Here is a 16,869-nt window from a genome sequence, read left to right on the forward strand (position 1 = left end):
TCAAATGATAGCAGCAAGAAAGCAGAAGAAGACCACTTGTGGAATAAAAAACAAAATTAAACAATAATCGATCAAATAATAAGTTCCACTTCATAGACTTGATTCTATCTTCTGGTATTTTGCTGAAAACTATGTACAAGTGTGCTATTGTCCAGAATATAGGACCGGCCCAATTGCATGTATATGTCAAAAGGCCCGATAAGAATACGTTATAGCTTGTTAGGCCGTTGAAAGAGTTGGTAAGATCAACTGAAGATAATGAGTTTGTGGATCCAAATTGGAAGAATGTCAAATTTTGTAATAATAGAGTGAATAAGTTGAATGCATTGGAATTTATAGAAGACTCCGGAGAAATCTGAACTAGCCCAAAAAAAATCAAGTAAAGCACAGGGAAGATTGGCACATTAAGATAGTTAGTCTGTGATATTAAGATAAATGTTACAGTTGATAGCAGATTGAGTAAGTAGCTCTTAAATGAAATGCTTTTTTGTTTAATAAATTTGGCATACATTGGCCGCAATAGTTGCAGTAAAATGGCCACTAACCAAAATCTTTGTAATATAACAAAAAGAAAGTTGTTTATTTTGTTATAATCATCAAGTTGCAGAACTTCTTTCAAATTGCAAATAAAACCAAAATACCATCTCGGACTCAGGCTAGTTTTATTGATATCATAGTTTTCTGTCAGAAAAGATATCATCTTGATAAAACAGTTTAAGGATGATAGTATTGAAAATAGGATATTCAAAACTATGGTGTATAATCCAACCTTGCCGAAAACATTCACAATAATGCCCATAGGAAGAACAGAAATAATAAGAAGAGACGCATATATGTTTGGACCTATATTTTCTGGAAGTTGGCTCAAATATGTGGAGAGTTTCATATTTGCTTTCATGTTATGTTTTTGACCGCTATTGTTCCAAGCTTTTAGCAATCTCAGGCCAACTAACATGGCTAAAATTCCTAACCAACTGATTTTTTCACCTCTAAGGTTTTTCAGTATTATGAATGCAGTATAAACAGTAGTGAAAAACCACCATAGATGATGCTCTTCTTCAACCATGGATGAGGCAATAAAGTTTGCAGAGTAGGTGACAAAAAATACAACATCAGAAAAAGCAATGTGAAAGTGGTCTTTGAAATGAAAAGCAAAAAACATATAGGAAGCCAGTGTTTCTATTAAAAATAAACCAATACCAGCATAAATGAAAGGATAATCATAAGCAGAAGAGCTTCGAGATAGTTCTTCTTTAGCATTTTTAATGAACTCTAAAAGTTCAGTGTTATCCATCTCGGGGAAAGGGTGAACTCCACCGTGTGATTTATCTAATAGTACTTTCAGCTGAAGAGCATTTTTGAGCAAGATATTATTTTTTTCCTCATTTGAGTATAACTCCAAAAATTGAGGAACAAAAGCGCCAAGGTTGTTGATTGGAACCTTAAGCCCAATGAGTTCAGTTAAGGTCGGTACTAAATCAATCTGATCTATCTTCGAAAAGTAATTGTAGTCATCGTTCAAAGCAATTGGTGCCTTTATATCATTGTTTAGGCCTAGTCCTTTGAATTTTTGAGAAATCATCATCAAGGCAGCAGAAGTTTCTGCGGTGGAGGATCCTCCATGGTTTCCTACATCATTCATTCCATGATCACCTAGGACGATGAAAAGTGAGTTCGGATCTTGCAAAACAACCTCTTTGAAAATACGCTCTAAAATACTGTCCATTTCCTCTTGTTTCTGGGGCATGTTAGAGCTGTTTGGTCCACCTTTGTGACCAATGTGGTCAAGACCGAGATAGTGTAAGATCAAGCAGTCCCAGTAAGATTTTCCTTCTTTGCTTAGTTCGTAGTCCAAATGTCTTGTTACGTTGTTGTCAACTATAGTAAAATCACTAACGTAAAAACTGGCAGTACCTTCGGATTTGGCAAAATAGTTCGGGAAAAGTTTTAACCATGTGTCATCTCCAAACATGTTGATATTCCAATTTTCCAAAAACATCTGTCTTATCCATGAGTCACTATCACCGAGGGAGCTTGACGTGTCATCGTCGGCAATATTCAGTACAGCATCAATGAAATTTGGCGTAGACCCTGTGGTGATACCTTTGAGACGTGGTAGAGTCACGGTCGGTGGATTTGAAAAAGCTGTGAATCCGACGCCATAACCATCATTTAGTAAACTATGTGCAAAACTCATACGGGAATTGTTGGAGAACAAAAAATCCGCTCTCATAGCATCTACTACCATAAGTACTACCTTATTGAATTGAGGCTCCGGATCATGGTAATTATTTGGGTATGGAGTGGAAAACTGTTCCACTTCGGCTGGTGTCAACAACACTTTTGTGGGGAAGAACCCTCTACAAAAGAGGAGGAAAGCCGTCAATTGAAGCAGAAGCCCAAGAAGCAGTACAAAATACCTCATATCTTTCTGTTGCTGTAGTTGCTGTCCGTTTCGTGCTTGTAAAAAAATCTATCCTATAATTTGGTAGCACAACACGTTTCAATGTGTAAACATTTGATTTGATCCGAAGAAAAATATACGCTGCGAGTCCAAAATTCGTGGCATTGAGTAAAGCGGCGATGTCGGCATTTCTTTTTGATTGTCTGTCAGGATCTCCTGAGTTCGGAGATGGTGAGCTTTCTAGCCCCGGAACACATATACTACGCATACACGCAAACACAATCATGTACAAAACAAGAAACATACTCTTGAAGCTAATACCAAAAAACTCCCTCAAATTTTACTCCTCGAACTCAGCATTTGGCGCCAAGGGTCCATCGCCGTTGCCATTGGACCCAGAGGACCAAAAGGAGTTTGAACAGTTGCAACAGGCGGCAAATACACAAATAGCTATTGAGCAATATAATGAAGATCACGGTTTTTCCCCGGAAGATGCCCCACCAAAAATTACCAGTTCTGATGTTGGCAATTTCGGTGGCATTTCTAAGACCATTCCAGAGTTCGAAGGTAACGTTAACCCAAAGACCGGAGAGGTTAATGGCCCCAAACAAGATCCAATAAAGCATGGAGATTGGAGCTTTAACGGGAGAGCTACAGATTTTTAGTGCTTGCTGGAAATTAAGGTGCTACTTTTTAACAAATTTTGATGACATGGCCCTTATCTCGCAAAGGGCGACAATTTTGGTTCATAAATAGAAAAATTGATACTGTTATAAAATAAATTATGGGTGAAACAGATACTGAAGCGTAAATGCAAATTAAGTTTTAGTTTAATCGATATTGAAATTTCTCAGAAGACTTACCAAATATTCTACGAATTTATCTTGAGTTTCAAGTTGCAGCTTGAGTTTCTCCAGAATTCTTCTACTTTCAAAATTCTTTAATATGACTTCTTTGTTTTCCGTTAAAACACTTTTTTCTGCATTTTTTATATTTGTCAACAAAAATTCTACTTCTTCCAGTTCTGATTCTTTCTTGACAGTAAAATCTCTGATCCGTGCTAACTCTTTGAAGTACGCATTTTCTTGATAGGAGATACTCACATTTGTCATGTTTTTAGTCGATTCCAATTTTTCTACACTGGACATAACATTCACCATTCTAGCGTTTAATTTCTTTTGTCTCTCAATTGAATCCAAATATACTCCCTTGAGTCTCAAAAACTTTCCTACAACAGCTTCTTTCTGAAGCATAATCTGATGGTAGGTATTTATTTGGTTGTGATACTCATTGGTCATCAAACGGAGTCTGTCAGTTATTATGGAAAGTATTCTAAAAAGTATCAACTGTCCTGAGGTAGCTAGCTCTGATAACTCATGAACCGTCTTGAGTTCTGAAGCCGTGGTATTCTGCTCATTTAAAATTGTTGATGGAAACTTCTGCATAGCACTGTTTATCTCAGTGATTTTAGCCAGAGATCCTTTTATAAGTGGCATTACATCTTTCTCGTAGTTACCTAAGAGTAAAGATTTATAGCTTTTTTTGTCCTTTTCGTTACCGCTTATCTTTTCATTTTGTGTTTCGGCAAAATCTGCTGCCTCTGTAGTTGATGCCTTGGAAGTACTAACTAAAAACATGGATAATATATCTAAAGTGTTAGCTTTGATTACCATGGCATACACATCTCGAGTATTCCATGAAAACCAAATGCTGTTTTCATGAGTCCTAAGTGTGAGTCGAGAAGTCAAAGGTTTCTCCTTTGACAAATGCATTTTGCCTAATGTTATGACTTCTGTTGGTAAATTTCCAGTTTGACATAATTTATTAAATTCTGATAAATCACCAGTGTTCAATCCTGCAGTTAAGGGCTCAATCCACTTAGAAAAATCAACTTGAATAAGTGAGCCGTTGGAACTGACTACAAACACAGAATCACGTGTCACTGGATGCACCATAGCGGTAAATACATCTCCCTCATTTTTATTAAATATTATTGAATCTAGCAAAAGAAAGCTGTCTCTTGTTTCGATTTTCTGGTCTTCAAAAATCATTGTTGCCTTTGAATTCCTGTTGAAGACAACCACAGTGTGATTGAAAACAATGATAAGTAAGTCGTTAGGTAGACTCAAAAGTTTAATAGCTTCAGAAACATATAAATCCTCAGGAAATGATTCCATTGATAATGGTCCCGTGATTTTTCCCTTACGATAAATCGATGGTAAGGCATCGCTGATTTCAATGCTAGCTGGGTTTGAAGCTTTTGATAACAATGCTGATACTTTGACAGAAGCCATCATCTCAAATTGTTCAATGCTATCTGATTTGGATTTGAAAAGTATTGATGTTGAATCAAATAAATCTCCAAGCCATTCTTTGGAGGCGGACAACTCATAGGGGAAAAATGGGAAAATTTGATAAACAGATGCATCCGAAGTCAATAGAAATAGTGTCAAATCGTTCTGTGGAGTGTTACCCGAGAAATATCCTGCATCTTCAAACTCAAATACTGAATTAGGTGGACATGAAGCAAAACATATCGAAACTGGATCAATTATTGGGTCACTAATATCGTAAGTATTTGATGATATGTTCTTTTCGTACTCTTTCTTGAAGTTGTAACGGATGACTGGAGATTTAAGAGATAAATTTGTATTGTAAGCTCTGATTTCGGTTGTGGTCAACACAACTATCTCAGACTGATATTTACTTATGTTGTTAAAAACGACTTGTAAAACTGTTTCATTTTCAGCCAAATCAAGCTTGACCTTGTACGTCACAGTAAATCTAATTGAGGTTCCTTCTTTATTTAGTGAAAATAACCAACAATTTGTTTGGTCGTATGCACATAACAGTTGCTCACATTCATTCATCAATATTTCAATAGGCTCAAACGGTAATCCCTCTGCAATAGCAATTTGAGGGCTTTTGTCTGTGTTGAGCTGGGTAAGTGTGATTTTGCCGCCGGTCACCGTTATGATCTCAGAACCATTTTTTCTTGTGACTGTCCGGTAAAACTCTGAGGAGGTGAACTCCTTAGAATGATTAATAATGCTGTTTTTGAAAAAGGAATTCATTGGTACTATCTGTTGTCCTTGAAAAGACCTAACTTAGTTTATAAGAGCGGGAGAGCTATGTTCTTCTTCTGCTGATACAACGATTACAAAATGTTGAAGAGGAGAAAACGAAAAATGCTTGCTCGATCGATGTTCGCTCATATGCGATGTACTATAAAAAATCAAGAGAACATAATCTAAAGTATGAGTTTCATACACACATGCCAAAAGCTATCAGCTAGAGTGAGTACGGACCATTTGGTACTATCAACAAAACTACTGCTCAATAGTGTATTGGTTTATACAAGATTTGACGGTATGCGTCATGATGAAAATATTACACACTGAAGTTAGCGATCTAATCAATGTGGGCTTTTTTCTAGCTATCTGACCTACCACCTGTCGACCCAAAAGAATGACGGTGGGCTGTAGCCAGTTTCATGTAGGGTGTGTGACTCACAACTCTATATTGTGAAACTTTAGCAAAATACAGTGTAGCCAGCTGCCTTGCCGAACTACCTCATGGCCAGACAATTGCATTCAGCTCAAGCGCAAGTTCTACAATTTGATAAGACATGAAGTATTGCTTTGTAATTTTTAAGTAGTTACACTAAGCCTGCAAAGAAATAATCAGGTATCTATTAAATCTCTTTACATTGCAGAAAGCTCCAACACTTTCGCATAAAAGTCTTCCACAAGGAAAACGGGGATGTTCCATCGACGGGCAAGCTGTTGTTTACGCAGGCGGCCCGTGTTTGTATGGCCAGATAGACCCACAACTAAGAGCTGACACGCCTGACTAAAAATTTGTTGAAATTCCACCCAAGGTGAAAGCTTTTCTTTCAAAAGTCGTTCCATTTGAGACAGGTCAGTTCCTTCGAAACCTGTTATCGAAACCTTGACTTTTCCATCTTGCCCATCTTTTCCGATCTCTTCGTTACCTATAAAAAACTTTTCTTTGAAAGCCGAAACCGGCTTTGTTTGATCAACAAAAAAGGGCTTGCACCAAAGGTAATCGCCTGCATCGACTTTTTCATTGAAGATAAAACGCTCTATCGCCAGTTCAGTAATAAGGTTGTACCCCTGCACAATTTCATTATACCTAAAGTTTACCACAGTAAAATTCACCTGATCTTCAGGGTCAGTGGTCACTTTTCCGCCAAATTTAGCAATGACTTTAGCCAATTTCTCATTCTCTCTGGAACTGTATCCTATTGTTTTGAACTTCAAACCTTGCAATATGGGGCACTTAGATTCCCGCGTATTGTTTTGCAATGTTTTCATGTTTGCAAATTTAGGATTGATTTTTTTTTCCTTGTGCATCATCGAATTCCACAATTCGCCTGCCTTCCCTACCTTTTTAATCTTAACAACTTTATCTTCGTCATCAACCTGATCAAGTTGTGAAAAAACTCTTTTATTTGAGTTGAGATCAGTGACGTTTTCCTCAAACAAAGTAAAATTTTCCTCATTTGTATCTTCACTGCTGCCCTTGTGAGCTGCTTCATCGTTATGCTTGTTATGCTCAGTGCCGTCAATCTTGCTTTTGATGTAATCTTCAAGTTTTCGAGCATGCTCGTTGTCCCGCCACTCTTTAAGCTTCTCCCAATCACAAGCATCGGCTCTTCTACCCAATCTATAAGTTTTGACAACCGTTTCACTACCCGTTTTGTCCTCCTCACCTTCATAATTCAATTTCGTTACCACGCCAGCCATGTTCTGTAGAAGTTTGTAGTATCTGGTGTTCAACGGTAGACCTCGATCCACACTGTCATAGCACCAATCAGGGCTCACCACAGCCACACCCCATTTCAATGCAGCTTCATATCGCTTACCTTCTGCAATCATACTCACCATCACATCGGTCTCATTGGTTAAATGGTGAATGACCTTACCTCCATTGGACTCTACCACAGAATGAATTTTTTCTGAAAGTCCTTCTTCTAAACGACACAACGAGATTTGAAGACCTTCAAAAGGTTTCACCTGTCGAATCTTCAGTAAGATTGCTGATGGCTGCTCTCCTTTTCGGTTGCAAATATCATCAAAATCAATCACGCGTATGTCTGGTCTATAGGCTGTCACATACATAAACTTCTTAGACTTTAACCAATGTTTGAAAGGATCTTTTTTGTTTAGTATCAGTACCTGTACTTCGGAAGTCAAGTCTGGACTATACTTGACCATACAAAAGTTCTCCTGTAATGCTTTTTCCAGAACTTTTGCTTCAACTTCCGTCAAGGCTGTAGATGTCACCACCACCTGAAAGGTCATATTTTTTCTTTTCTGCCACGCTTCACGATGCAGTGAGACTCAAAATGATATCAACTTTCTCCTCACTCCTCACTTGTGTGAGACAAGGTCCGGTATTGCTCCAACCAAAATTGCAGATTTCGGAAATGATATAGCTCTGCTCAGTGGCCAAAACGCCAAAAGATTGTCGCAAAAAGTATTGTTAAGATCTTCAACACGGCGCACGTGACCATGTTTTACATATTTTCTCCATTTCAGCTAAATTTAGGAGGGCTTGAGTTTCGCCATTCGAAGAGTTAATTCTTTTATCGACCAGACAACTTTATAAACTTCTTTATCTAACAAAATACAAACCAAGTAACTATATATACCTATATCTCAATCCGATATAACCTATCAAAATCGAAATCTTCATTAACGTGCCCTACAAATGTGTTCCAGTAATACACCACTCGGATTAGACACCAGTTGTAAACCAACTTGGGAAAAAGATAGTAGGACCTTATCACAAACTTCAGCGTGTTGAATACATTTCGTAGTTCAAGCTTGAATATCTGGCCTAAGGTTTCGCCGTCTGTGTCATCCAAACCTATGTTAGGATAAATGACATCCTCATACATCTCTGTCTCTTTTTGGAACAAATTAGGCGTTTTATAATCGTTCTCCGAATGTTTTAGGCTTCCCTTGGCTTCACTTTTCAAGGTCTCTTTGTCATTAACTTTAGCCACAAAGGCGCTATCATTGAGACGACCCATTTTGTCGTTCCCAAAGCCATCATCTCCGCCATCCTCGCCCATTTCCTCTTTCCGAATCGCTTCGTTATACTTGACTTTGAAATTATTGATACTTTCAATACTTTTAGACAATCTGTCGAAAGTGTTTACAAGTGCAATCAACTCAACCTTGGACAAATCAAGCTGAAAGCTTTCCTTATCGGTTAACTCAAACAACACCTTTAGTGCAGTGCCATAACCCGTAGTTTGGAGTTTCCCCCACAATCTGCATCTATCGCAGTGCACACAATCCATGATTCTAGTAATATTTTTGAAATTTTGCTTTATCTCATCCTTGACAGAAGCCGAATTTTTTTCCTTGAAGAGAATATTTTCATCAAACAGACATTCGTTCTGACATTCACTAAACTCCAAGGCAGGATCTAAGAGCTCCTTGAATCTAGTTTTGAATTCGTTTTCCTTTTCAACGAAATTCAGATCTTCACAGAAGGTCAGATCGTCAAAAACGCCAAAAGTCTCTAGCTTTATTAGTGCTTTAAGAACAACAATGTAGTTCAGATAAAGGTTGGCAATTCTATCAGGGTAGTTACCCACTCTCATCATAAACTGTACTAAACTAGGTTTGTAATCCATTGCAGTGGTATCCAAATATTCATTTGACAAATGAGTTGAAATAGATGCATGCATCCCACTGACAATCTTGTAAAAAAAGTTCTTTTCAACACATTGATCGTGACCCAGATTGAAACAATTCTCATTGTATATACTCTTCCAAATTTGCCAACTTTGATCTCCACCATAACCCGTAAATCTTTCAGGATTGGCAACCAAATCAACAAAAACCGTATCATGAATGAAACCATCAAGATCACAATAGTCCTTACTACTGTACTCAGCATCTGCATTCAACTTCTTCACTAGCACGGAATCTTCCAATTTACCTAATGCTTCGGGTTGCCAGATATCGGGTAATTTCTCCCAATCATCTATCGTATCAACTGCACACGATCTATGCATACAAAAGCCATCTCCTTTCCAAAATGGGCATTCTTTGAACAAATTCAACCTAAAGATTCTGAAAAAGTTTTCAGTCACTAGATTTTTTATCACAGGCCTGATCTTGTCATTCAGATCATTCACATCTTGGAAGGTGACTGCTGTTGATTCATCAATGTAGGAGTGTAAAAAGTTTTCATAAGTTTCATTTTTGAATGGAGTTTTCAAAAACTGATGGTAATTAGAGAACTCAACGTGATGTGGAGGTTTTTTCTCGTATCGAACCACTATATCGTCTTCGATATCGTTAAAATCAAACCCAGCCAAGCCCGTGCATACACCCAAGCATACCGAGTAGACCACAGTCAGAGTACTTAAAACTTTGGAAAGTTTCATTTTGTTTCCGATCTTGTGTTTGATCTTCAACTTTAGCCTTTGTTCAACGCCCTTCTCTTGTTTCTGATTTGAACAGCTATGCAACTTGCCACTTGAGCCTGAAATTTGATACGTTTTATTTTTTACAGGTTGTTGACGTAAGCGATTGCTTGAACTACGCGTTTCTTTTTACACATTAGAGTTTCCGAATTAATAATACTTTTCACTAATATACAAGCTAAGTTCGATTGTAGCAAAAATTAAGTCAACATCACATTAGTCTTCCAGTCACGAAGAACATCAACCCAACTATTGTTCTTCACGTTGTGATTTTTACGACGCCATATCTCGAGCATAATTTGTCTGGCATTCCAATATGTTCCAATTCCTGTCTGAGCAATATCCTGGCCCCATTTGTTGAATCCGTTTTGTAGATACAGAGTCATCGCTTCACTGCCTGCAATAAATCCTTGCCAAAATAAAGGAATAATGTATGAAGTTTCTTTATTATTTTCAAGAATGTCTTGAATTTTGTTCAAATGGTGTAGAACTTTTTCGATTCTCTCTAACAGGTACATCGGATTAACGTCTTCGATGAAGCGATAAAAGTAAATGATAAGGGCATGGTAAAAAGACATCACATGGTGATATATACCTTCGTGTCTTGGTGATATGAACTGACGTTTATCTTCATCTACAGAGTCCCCAATACTGGACCCGTTATCGTCCTCCACTATAAGTGTCCATTCTAGTTTCCATGTCAACAGTTTAAACTCTAACTGAGTGGCCAATTCGTCAAAAAAGGAAGGGAGCATAATGTTGTGATCTTCATGATATTTTTTGAACCTCGTCAATGGAACAATTTCACCAAACATCAAGATTAAAGAGTTTGGTAAACCGTAAATTGCATCGGAAGAGACCACTTTATCTTCCAATTTGTTTTTAGATGGTTTAAAACTGGTTCTGGTGATATCCACAAAAGCAGGTATATCTGAATTCGCATCGAACTGCTCATTATTCAAATTGCTCTCCTCGTTGTTAACTATGAACTCAATTCTGACTTTACCATTATCAGTGATCTTTTCATTATACTTTCCTCTCTTCGAGTAGTTACCGTTACGTTGTCTGGAGTGATTTAATGACCCAGGTGAAACCCCAACAGCATTTTCATGTTCAGGCATTCCCGAACTAGCTCTTGTCGATAATCCGTTCGTGTAGTTTCCATCATCTACAACACTGTTGGGATTCACATTTAGGCTGGATACGGTATTGTTCCTGTTAACTCTGATTCTCGAACCTCTAAAAATTCCCCGAAAGTTGTCTTTGTTTATTTCATCTAATTGTTCTTTTGTGGGTTTGGAACCAGTAAGAAAGTTTTTGTAATTTTTCTCGTTCAAAAAGATTTCTGATTTTTGAATGTTTTCCAAACTGGTTGAATCCTGAATTAGCTTCAATGAACTGAAAATTCGATGTAGAATGATTGCTTTTGAGGACAACTTTTTTTTATGTAACATTTTCTTCTCAATAATCTTTTCACAATGATCCAAATGTATTTTACATGAAGACATAGTTCCCCAAACCACATCGATTGTGACCATTGACAATACTGCCACAAGGACGTCTTTGTACTTCTGCGATAAAATATCTTCTTCCATACATCTATCAACAAATTCATTGGCTTGCCTTCTTAATTGGATCCCAAGATCGACATAATATTTCATCTCGTCACTGCCACGTACAAATTTGCTTTGTAAATTGAAAGCACTGACAGCAAGCAATGCATTCAACAAACCATTTCTGGCATTTGAAGTACGACCCAAGGAGGCAAGTTCACCAACAGCCATCAACGCACGAGGAAAGTAAATGAATTTCCAAGGATTTTTAGCCAACGGTATGACAGTCATCATATCCGCAACGTCTTCGATATAGTAATTTAATAGATACCTTGCCATAGGGTGAACATTTAGCGATGTGGTTGGTATTCCAAACTTATCGATAGCTAAGGATTTCGGCAATGGTGTTGTTTCTAGAATTTCCATTATATTTTTGGGCATTTTGATACCGGTAGAAGCATGTATTTTGATCTCATTGCCAATGACAGGTTGATTGATTCCCTTGAATTTATTGTTCAGATTTGTTGTTGGAACAATGCTAGTGTTTTGTGCCGCACTAAGAGAGCTCGAAGCTCCTGTTGGTTCGACACTTGATGAAGTGAAGCCGGACCCATCAACAGAGCCCATTGGCACCACCTCAGTTGGTGGAGCAGAAGAATAACGCAGTTTTGCATTCATGCTCATGCCTGAGACCGACCCATCGTAAGGAGAATCTGTAGAAGGTTGGCTGTTCTTGGGTAGCTGTGTGGACGCCAGAGGTGAATAATGGTGTGAGTCAGAAAACACGGATTGGTTGCGATTTGTATTCGGATCAATAGTTTCGTTGGTTTGATTCATGTTCTGAACTTGAAATCTGCGATCGGCAAAAGGTTGCTGAGTCTGAGTCTGGGAGGTAAATTGTGCATTATTGTTCTTCGACCCTCCTGATGGCTCTTGGGTGGACTGTTGAGGATCTTTGGGCACGTCCATCACATTTCTACCTTGGAAGAGCAGGTGCAACATTTTGTCGGGCACAGAGTCCGAGAAAAGATCAGTTGTTGATGAGTGTGAGGGATTATGGTGAGAACCATGATGGGAGCCCGAGTCACCAGAACTGCCCAAAGGATTGATAACGTTATTGTTATGGCTCCTTTGTTCGGTGAGATGGTTGTTGTTATTGCTGTTCACAACCGAGAAGGAGGACAGCGCGTTTGAGTTGTCGAGGTCAAACATATCTAGAAAATGGGTATCACCGTTCAAAGCAGAGGCGGTCAATAACGCTGCGTCAAGAAGCTCCGTACTAAGCCATTCGTTACCCATAGAGTTGCCCTGCTTGGTGCCGTCAAACTGGCCGGAGTTCGGCATGGTAGACGTGGAAACGTTTTGAGGATACAGAAAGTTCTGGTTTTTCTTAGCTGGCTTGAATTGTGTCCCGCTGGCAACAGGTGCCGCTGGATTGCTGCTGTGAACCAGTTTGGCAGTACCATGGGTGATCGGGAGGGCAGCAGCGGTTTCAGCAGTGTCCGGGGTGGCTGCGGGCTTCAATATAGGCGACGGGATGGGCGTGAGGTCGGACAACTTCTTCCGTTTGGCGCTCTGCAGGCTGGTACCTTTGGTGGCCTGCTTCTCGCCGGCCCGTTCGTTGACCCGTCGCCTCTTCTTCTTTGGCGTGAGCTTCGTTCCTCGGAACACGCCGAAATGGCCCTTGATCACGGTCGCCAGGCCCTTGGACTCCAAGTGTCGGTTGTGCAAGCTCGCCAAGTCTGTGTCCATCTCGTCGTAATATTTGTAAGCAGCCCTGTCTGAGTACTGAACGTACTCAATCGACCGTCGCTGACAGTACTCCGTTTCCTGGTTCGGCTTCGACGGCAGCTGGTACCCGTACTTGTCAAACTCGATCGGCTGGGACCACCTCAACTTGACGTCGTACCCTTCGCATACAAACCCGGACTTCTTGCACTTCATGCACGACGGTCTCCCCAAATCGCACGCAATCTTTCGCCTACGGCAAGTGTAGCACCCGGTGAACGACTTTGAACGCCGCTGTTTCTTTATACTGGCGCCGCTGTCTTCCCGTGTTTCTTCCTTATCCTCCGGCGTTTCCCTCTTGTCCGCTCTGCCCTCTACTTCGTCATCGTATTTACCATCATTGTAAGCTTCGCCGGCCTTAGTCTGCTGGTTTTCTGCTCCTGCTTCTGCTCCTGCTCTGCCAGCTGTTGCTTCCGAACTCTCGGTGCTTTTCTCGGCACTCACGGTTTCCTCCCTGCGTGCTTGGTCTCCCTGACCAAAGCCCTGCTGATCAGCCACCGCTGTGTCCCCCTTAAAGACTGCGGAGCCAACACTGTGCTCCCTAGGTTCTGCTCCCATGAACGACGTGTGTGTGATGGCAACTCCGAAACTGAGGCCAGACCCGTGCCGTTTTCCGTCTGAGCCCTCTGCATTTGTCCGGTTGTCGAAGAGTGTCCGAAACCAGCTCGAAAATTTGCACCAGCTTCACCACCTCTGCTGCCGGACACAAATCGCCTCCTCTTTCCGCCCGCGCGCCCGCTCCGGGTTTCCATTTCGAACACCTCTCCGCAGGGCTCGTCTGTTTCGTCCCTGTCTGTTTCCTAGCTGTGTCTGATCGCATCTCTGGCTCGTTCGTTATCTTATCTTCTGTGCCAGATGGATCACAACCCATCCCCCACCGGTAAACGTCTGCGACGTGATAGTTCGGCTAAAATCACAACAGTTATTTTCGAACGCCCACTTGGCAAAACACACACGCCGCCGTCTCTCTAACCGGTACTGTCGTCTTTCTTCCACGCCCCCTTTTTCGCCTTCTCTTTTGTTTCTGCTCTTTCTCTTCCTTCGGAGTCACGTCGAATTTCGTATCTCACCCCCAAAGAGGAAATAACAGCCGCTAACACGCCAACGTCTGCACAGCCCGGCCCCCGCTGCGGTGCCACAATTTTCAGCAGCCGGCGTTAGCGATCCGGGCGCATGATTTGCACTCCGTCTTGGCCAGTTGCAAACACAGAGGCCAGTGAAAAACGGCCGATTTCCCGGTCTGACAAACCACCCGGGCCAGAATTGAGTGTAGAGTCGAGTTGTAGTCTGTCCTGCTGTGCAACAACACTAAAGCACATCACTTGCAGCAATCCCACGAGCGATGTGTCTGAACAAAGTGGTCAGATCGGTAGCCGTTATCGGCGGAGGTCCTGCTGGAATTGCGTGTATAAATGAACTGGCACACGTCTCCACGAACCATGTGTCAACGTTGGAACACAACATCCGACCTGCGTCTCCGGCGTTCAACAAGATTGTGTGCTTCGAGCAGAACAGCAAGATCGGAGGCGTCTGGAACTACTTCGACACGCCGGATCCGAAGCTACCCCCTTTAAGCATCATCAAGTCAGGGAAGTACAACAAGCCAGATGAGATCTACGAAAAGTCACCAAGTCCGACGGTACAGGACCTTGCCAAGGCCTCCTTCGAGCATCCGTTTGTGCAATTCTCGAAGAAAAGCTTTGAAGAAGAGCTGAAATGGAGCAAGAACGCAGCATACAAGGACCTGTTCACGAATATACCTGAGAAGTTCATGAGGTTCTCCTACACTCCGTACCAGAACGTCAGTCGAGGAAAATTTCTAGATCCGCTTGTTTCTCTCACGGATGTCAGAAATTACCTTGAGTCCATAGTAGTCAAATACAACCTTGCAGAGTACTTCCGTTTGAACTCGAGCGTCGAAGCAGTAGAGAAAAACCCTGAGACTCACAAGTGGAGACTCACCATAAGGCACAAAGCCCGGTACTCCAACATCGAGCAGTGGTACACTGAGGAATTTGATGCTGTAGTCGTCGCCAATGGCCACTGCAATGTTCCCTTCATCCCTAAGATCGAAAATCTCTCCGAATTCGTTGCAAAATATCCAGATGTCATCAGGCACAGTAAGTCGTTTAGAAACGCCAGCGATTACCAGCATGGAAACGTGCTCTTGTGTGGGTCGGGAACGAGCTCAATTGATTTAACACAATATCTTTCGCCCGTTGCTAAAAGTGTCACTATTTCCCAGCGCTCTGAAAGTGTCTATGACTGGATCAGAGACTGTTTCAAGCAAAGTCCAGATATCAATTTCAAGCCAAGGATCAGAAGACTTTTGCCTGATTTCGGTGAGGTTGAGTTTGAGGACGGAACCGTCGGGAAGTACGACCACATAATCCTCTCCACAGGTTATCACTACCATTTCCCTTTCCTAGATCCAAGTGACGAATATGTCAAGATATACAACGACAGCTACGAATCTCAGAGCCCGATCTCCAAAATCGGGAACCTCTACTTGTATACCTTTTCAACAAAGGACAACAGCATAGCTACAATTGGCATCCCAACCACAGGGTTGATGTTCCACACTATGGAATACTCAGCAGCTGCCATTGCTGGTGTCTTTTCCGGTGCCAAGAAGCTTCCCGATTTGAAAGAACAGATTCGTTGGGATGACAGCAGAACCAAGATCGATCAACCAGAGGTGCCGCACAGGTTTCAAGGATTCTTCACAGATAAGATGGAAGAACAGTTGCTCAACCCACTGTTTGATCTGGCTGCCGAAGGGAGAAGTGTTCCGTTAGCGAAAGACAATTTGAACCCGAAAGAGGTGGAGGCCTCTAATCCAGCTCTCGTAAAGGCGTACCATGCGCTCAGATCCGGGAAATATTCTGCCCAAGACTTGCTTAAATAAGCACGCAGCAAGTTTTTATACCTGTTACATTTAGATAAATCAACAATTAAAAATGCACAATCTACCGAATCCTCATTCAGAGACATGTAAAGCTAAGGCTATCGCTATTTCTTAGCCTTTTTCCCGCTTTTACCGCTTTTCCCACTCTTAAGACTTGATTTGTCCTTGGCAGCACCCGTTTTGTTGCCGTCCTTTCCAGCCAATGACCTCTCGTTCACATCGAACATTTTATTTGCCTTCGAGATTTCTTTTGTCAAGGTCGAAAGATCATGCACCCTTCCGAGTTTAACAGGATCCTTCCTCAAGGCAAACCTAAGATCCGTTTCTTGAAACTTGTTCCTATGCTGTAAACGTCTTACCTTGTTTGCCTCCATGATAACGTCGACGAGATAGCTAGTCACCGCATCTTCCAGCATATGAATGGTCTCGATATTAGGGGTTTGCGAATCCCCGTATGCAAAAAGCAACGACTTCAGATCATTGGTGAAAAGTCTTTGTTTACCTTTCGGATACCGTTTAGTAATGGCCATATTGATGTTCGGTGTGTAGTATTTTTCCTAAAGAGCTCAAATTCATGGGGGAAGTAACAATACTTAAAAAGAAGTGAACTGCTGAAAAAAAACATAGCAGGAAACAAAACATGCTTTTTCGTTCCGCAGTCCCTTACGTCAGCATCAGGAGATTTCATACACGTCTCTTCACTTTTAAAGGTTAAACAGGACACACAAATCTCAGCTTTCTTTAG

At 41.0% G+C, this 16,869-nt stretch overlaps 8 protein-coding genes across 8 annotated transcripts; 2 read left to right on the plus strand and 6 right to left on the minus strand.

The window, feature by feature from the left end:
- Positions 1-596: 596 nt before the first annotated feature.
- PICMEDRAFT_13524 (hypothetical protein) lies at positions 597-2,425 on the minus strand (the record flags this gene model as incomplete). The annotated part of the gene is made up of 2 exons (XM_019160074.1): positions 597-656; positions 770-2,425. 2 exons carry the CDS (start codon positions 2,423-2,425, stop codon positions 597-599), a joined length of 1,716 nt encoding a protein of 571 aa, XP_019015429.1.
- A 263-nt stretch (positions 2,426-2,688) lies between these two features.
- PICMEDRAFT_37090 (hypothetical protein) lies at positions 2,689-3,069 on the plus strand (the record flags this gene model as incomplete). The annotated part of the gene is made up of 1 exon (XM_019163058.1): positions 2,689-3,069. One exon carries the CDS (start codon positions 2,689-2,691, stop codon positions 3,067-3,069), a length of 381 nt encoding a protein of 126 aa, XP_019015430.1.
- A 165-nt stretch (positions 3,070-3,234) lies between these two features.
- Positions 3,235-5,478, minus strand: PICMEDRAFT_74569 (hypothetical protein; the record flags this gene model as incomplete). The annotated part of the gene is made up of 1 exon (XM_019164806.1): positions 3,235-5,478. The coding sequence occupies one exon, from the start codon at positions 5,476-5,478 to the stop codon at positions 3,235-3,237; it is 2,244 nt and encodes a 747-aa protein (XP_019015431.1).
- Positions 5,479-5,868: 390 nt separating this feature from the next.
- On the minus strand, positions 5,869-7,837 carry PICMEDRAFT_18239 (hypothetical protein). Its single transcript, XM_019161918.1, has one exon. It carries the CDS (start codon positions 7,729-7,731, stop codon positions 6,109-6,111), a length of 1,623 nt encoding a protein of 540 aa, XP_019015432.1. The 5' UTR covers positions 7,732-7,837; the 3' UTR covers positions 5,869-6,108.
- A 149-nt stretch (positions 7,838-7,986) lies between these two features.
- Positions 7,987-9,876, minus strand: PICMEDRAFT_18241 (hypothetical protein). Its single transcript, XM_019161919.1, has one exon. The coding sequence runs from the start codon at positions 9,834-9,836 to the stop codon at positions 8,082-8,084; it is 1,755 nt and encodes a 584-aa protein (XP_019015433.1). The 5' UTR covers positions 9,837-9,876; the 3' UTR covers positions 7,987-8,081.
- A 97-nt stretch (positions 9,877-9,973) lies between these two features.
- PICMEDRAFT_46504 (hypothetical protein) lies at positions 9,974-13,459 on the minus strand. Its single transcript, XM_019163124.1, has 5 exons — positions 12,963-13,459; positions 12,612-12,842; positions 12,372-12,554; positions 11,113-11,966; positions 9,974-10,911 (listed from the first exon to the last, which is right to left on the minus strand). Exons 1-5 carry the CDS (start codon positions 13,370-13,372, stop codon positions 10,076-10,078), a joined length of 2,514 nt encoding a protein of 837 aa, XP_019015434.1. The 5' UTR covers positions 13,373-13,459; the 3' UTR covers positions 9,974-10,075.
- Positions 13,460-14,519: 1,060 nt separating this feature from the next.
- On the plus strand, positions 14,520-16,589 carry PICMEDRAFT_18243 (hypothetical protein). Its single transcript, XM_019161920.1, has one exon. The coding sequence runs from the start codon at positions 14,559-14,561 to the stop codon at positions 16,122-16,124; it is 1,566 nt and encodes a 521-aa protein (XP_019015435.1). The 5' UTR covers positions 14,520-14,558; the 3' UTR covers positions 16,125-16,589.
- Positions 16,343-16,624, minus strand: PICMEDRAFT_20611 (hypothetical protein; the record flags this gene model as incomplete). The annotated part of the gene is made up of 1 exon (XM_019162163.1): positions 16,343-16,624. A coding segment is annotated over one exon (282 nt), but the record flags the coding sequence as incomplete, so codon positions are not given.
- Between the last annotated feature and the right edge of the window lie 245 nt (positions 16,625-16,869).

The sequence above is a fragment of the Pichia membranifaciens genome (genome assembly GCF_001661235.1).
Source record: "Pichia membranifaciens NRRL Y-2026 unplaced genomic scaffold PICMEscaffold_7, whole genome shotgun sequence".
Classification (NCBI taxonomy): domain Eukaryota; kingdom Fungi; phylum Ascomycota; class Pichiomycetes; order Pichiales; family Pichiaceae; genus Pichia; species Pichia membranifaciens.

What these genes read in the sequence shown, in the direction of transcription:
- PICMEDRAFT_18239 (XM_019161918.1), bottom strand. Translation starts at nt 7,731, where the DNA reads ATGACCTTTCAGGTGGTGGTGACATCTACAGCCTTGACGGAAGTTGAA.
- PICMEDRAFT_18241 (XM_019161919.1), bottom strand. Translation starts at nt 9,836, where the DNA reads ATGAAACTTTCCAAAGTTTTAAGTACTCTGACTGTGGTCTACTCGGTA.
- PICMEDRAFT_46504 (XM_019163124.1), bottom strand. Translation starts at nt 13,372, where the DNA reads ATGAAGTGCAAGAAGTCCGGGTTTGTATGCGAAGGGTACGACGTCAAG. An exon ending in TCCGACCTCACGCCCATCCC is followed by an intron (nt 12,843 to 12,962) that starts GTCGCCTATATT and finishes ACCTGTTGCCAG; the next exon opens with CGGGACACAATTCAAGCCAG. An exon ending in CTCGACAACTCAAACGCGCT is followed by an intron (nt 12,555 to 12,611) that starts GTCCTCCTTCTC and finishes CGAACAAAGGAG; the next exon opens with CCATAACAATAACGTTATCA.
- PICMEDRAFT_18243 (XM_019161920.1), top strand. Translation starts at nt 14,559, where the DNA reads ATGTGTCTGAACAAAGTGGTCAGATCGGTAGCCGTTATCGGCGGAGGT.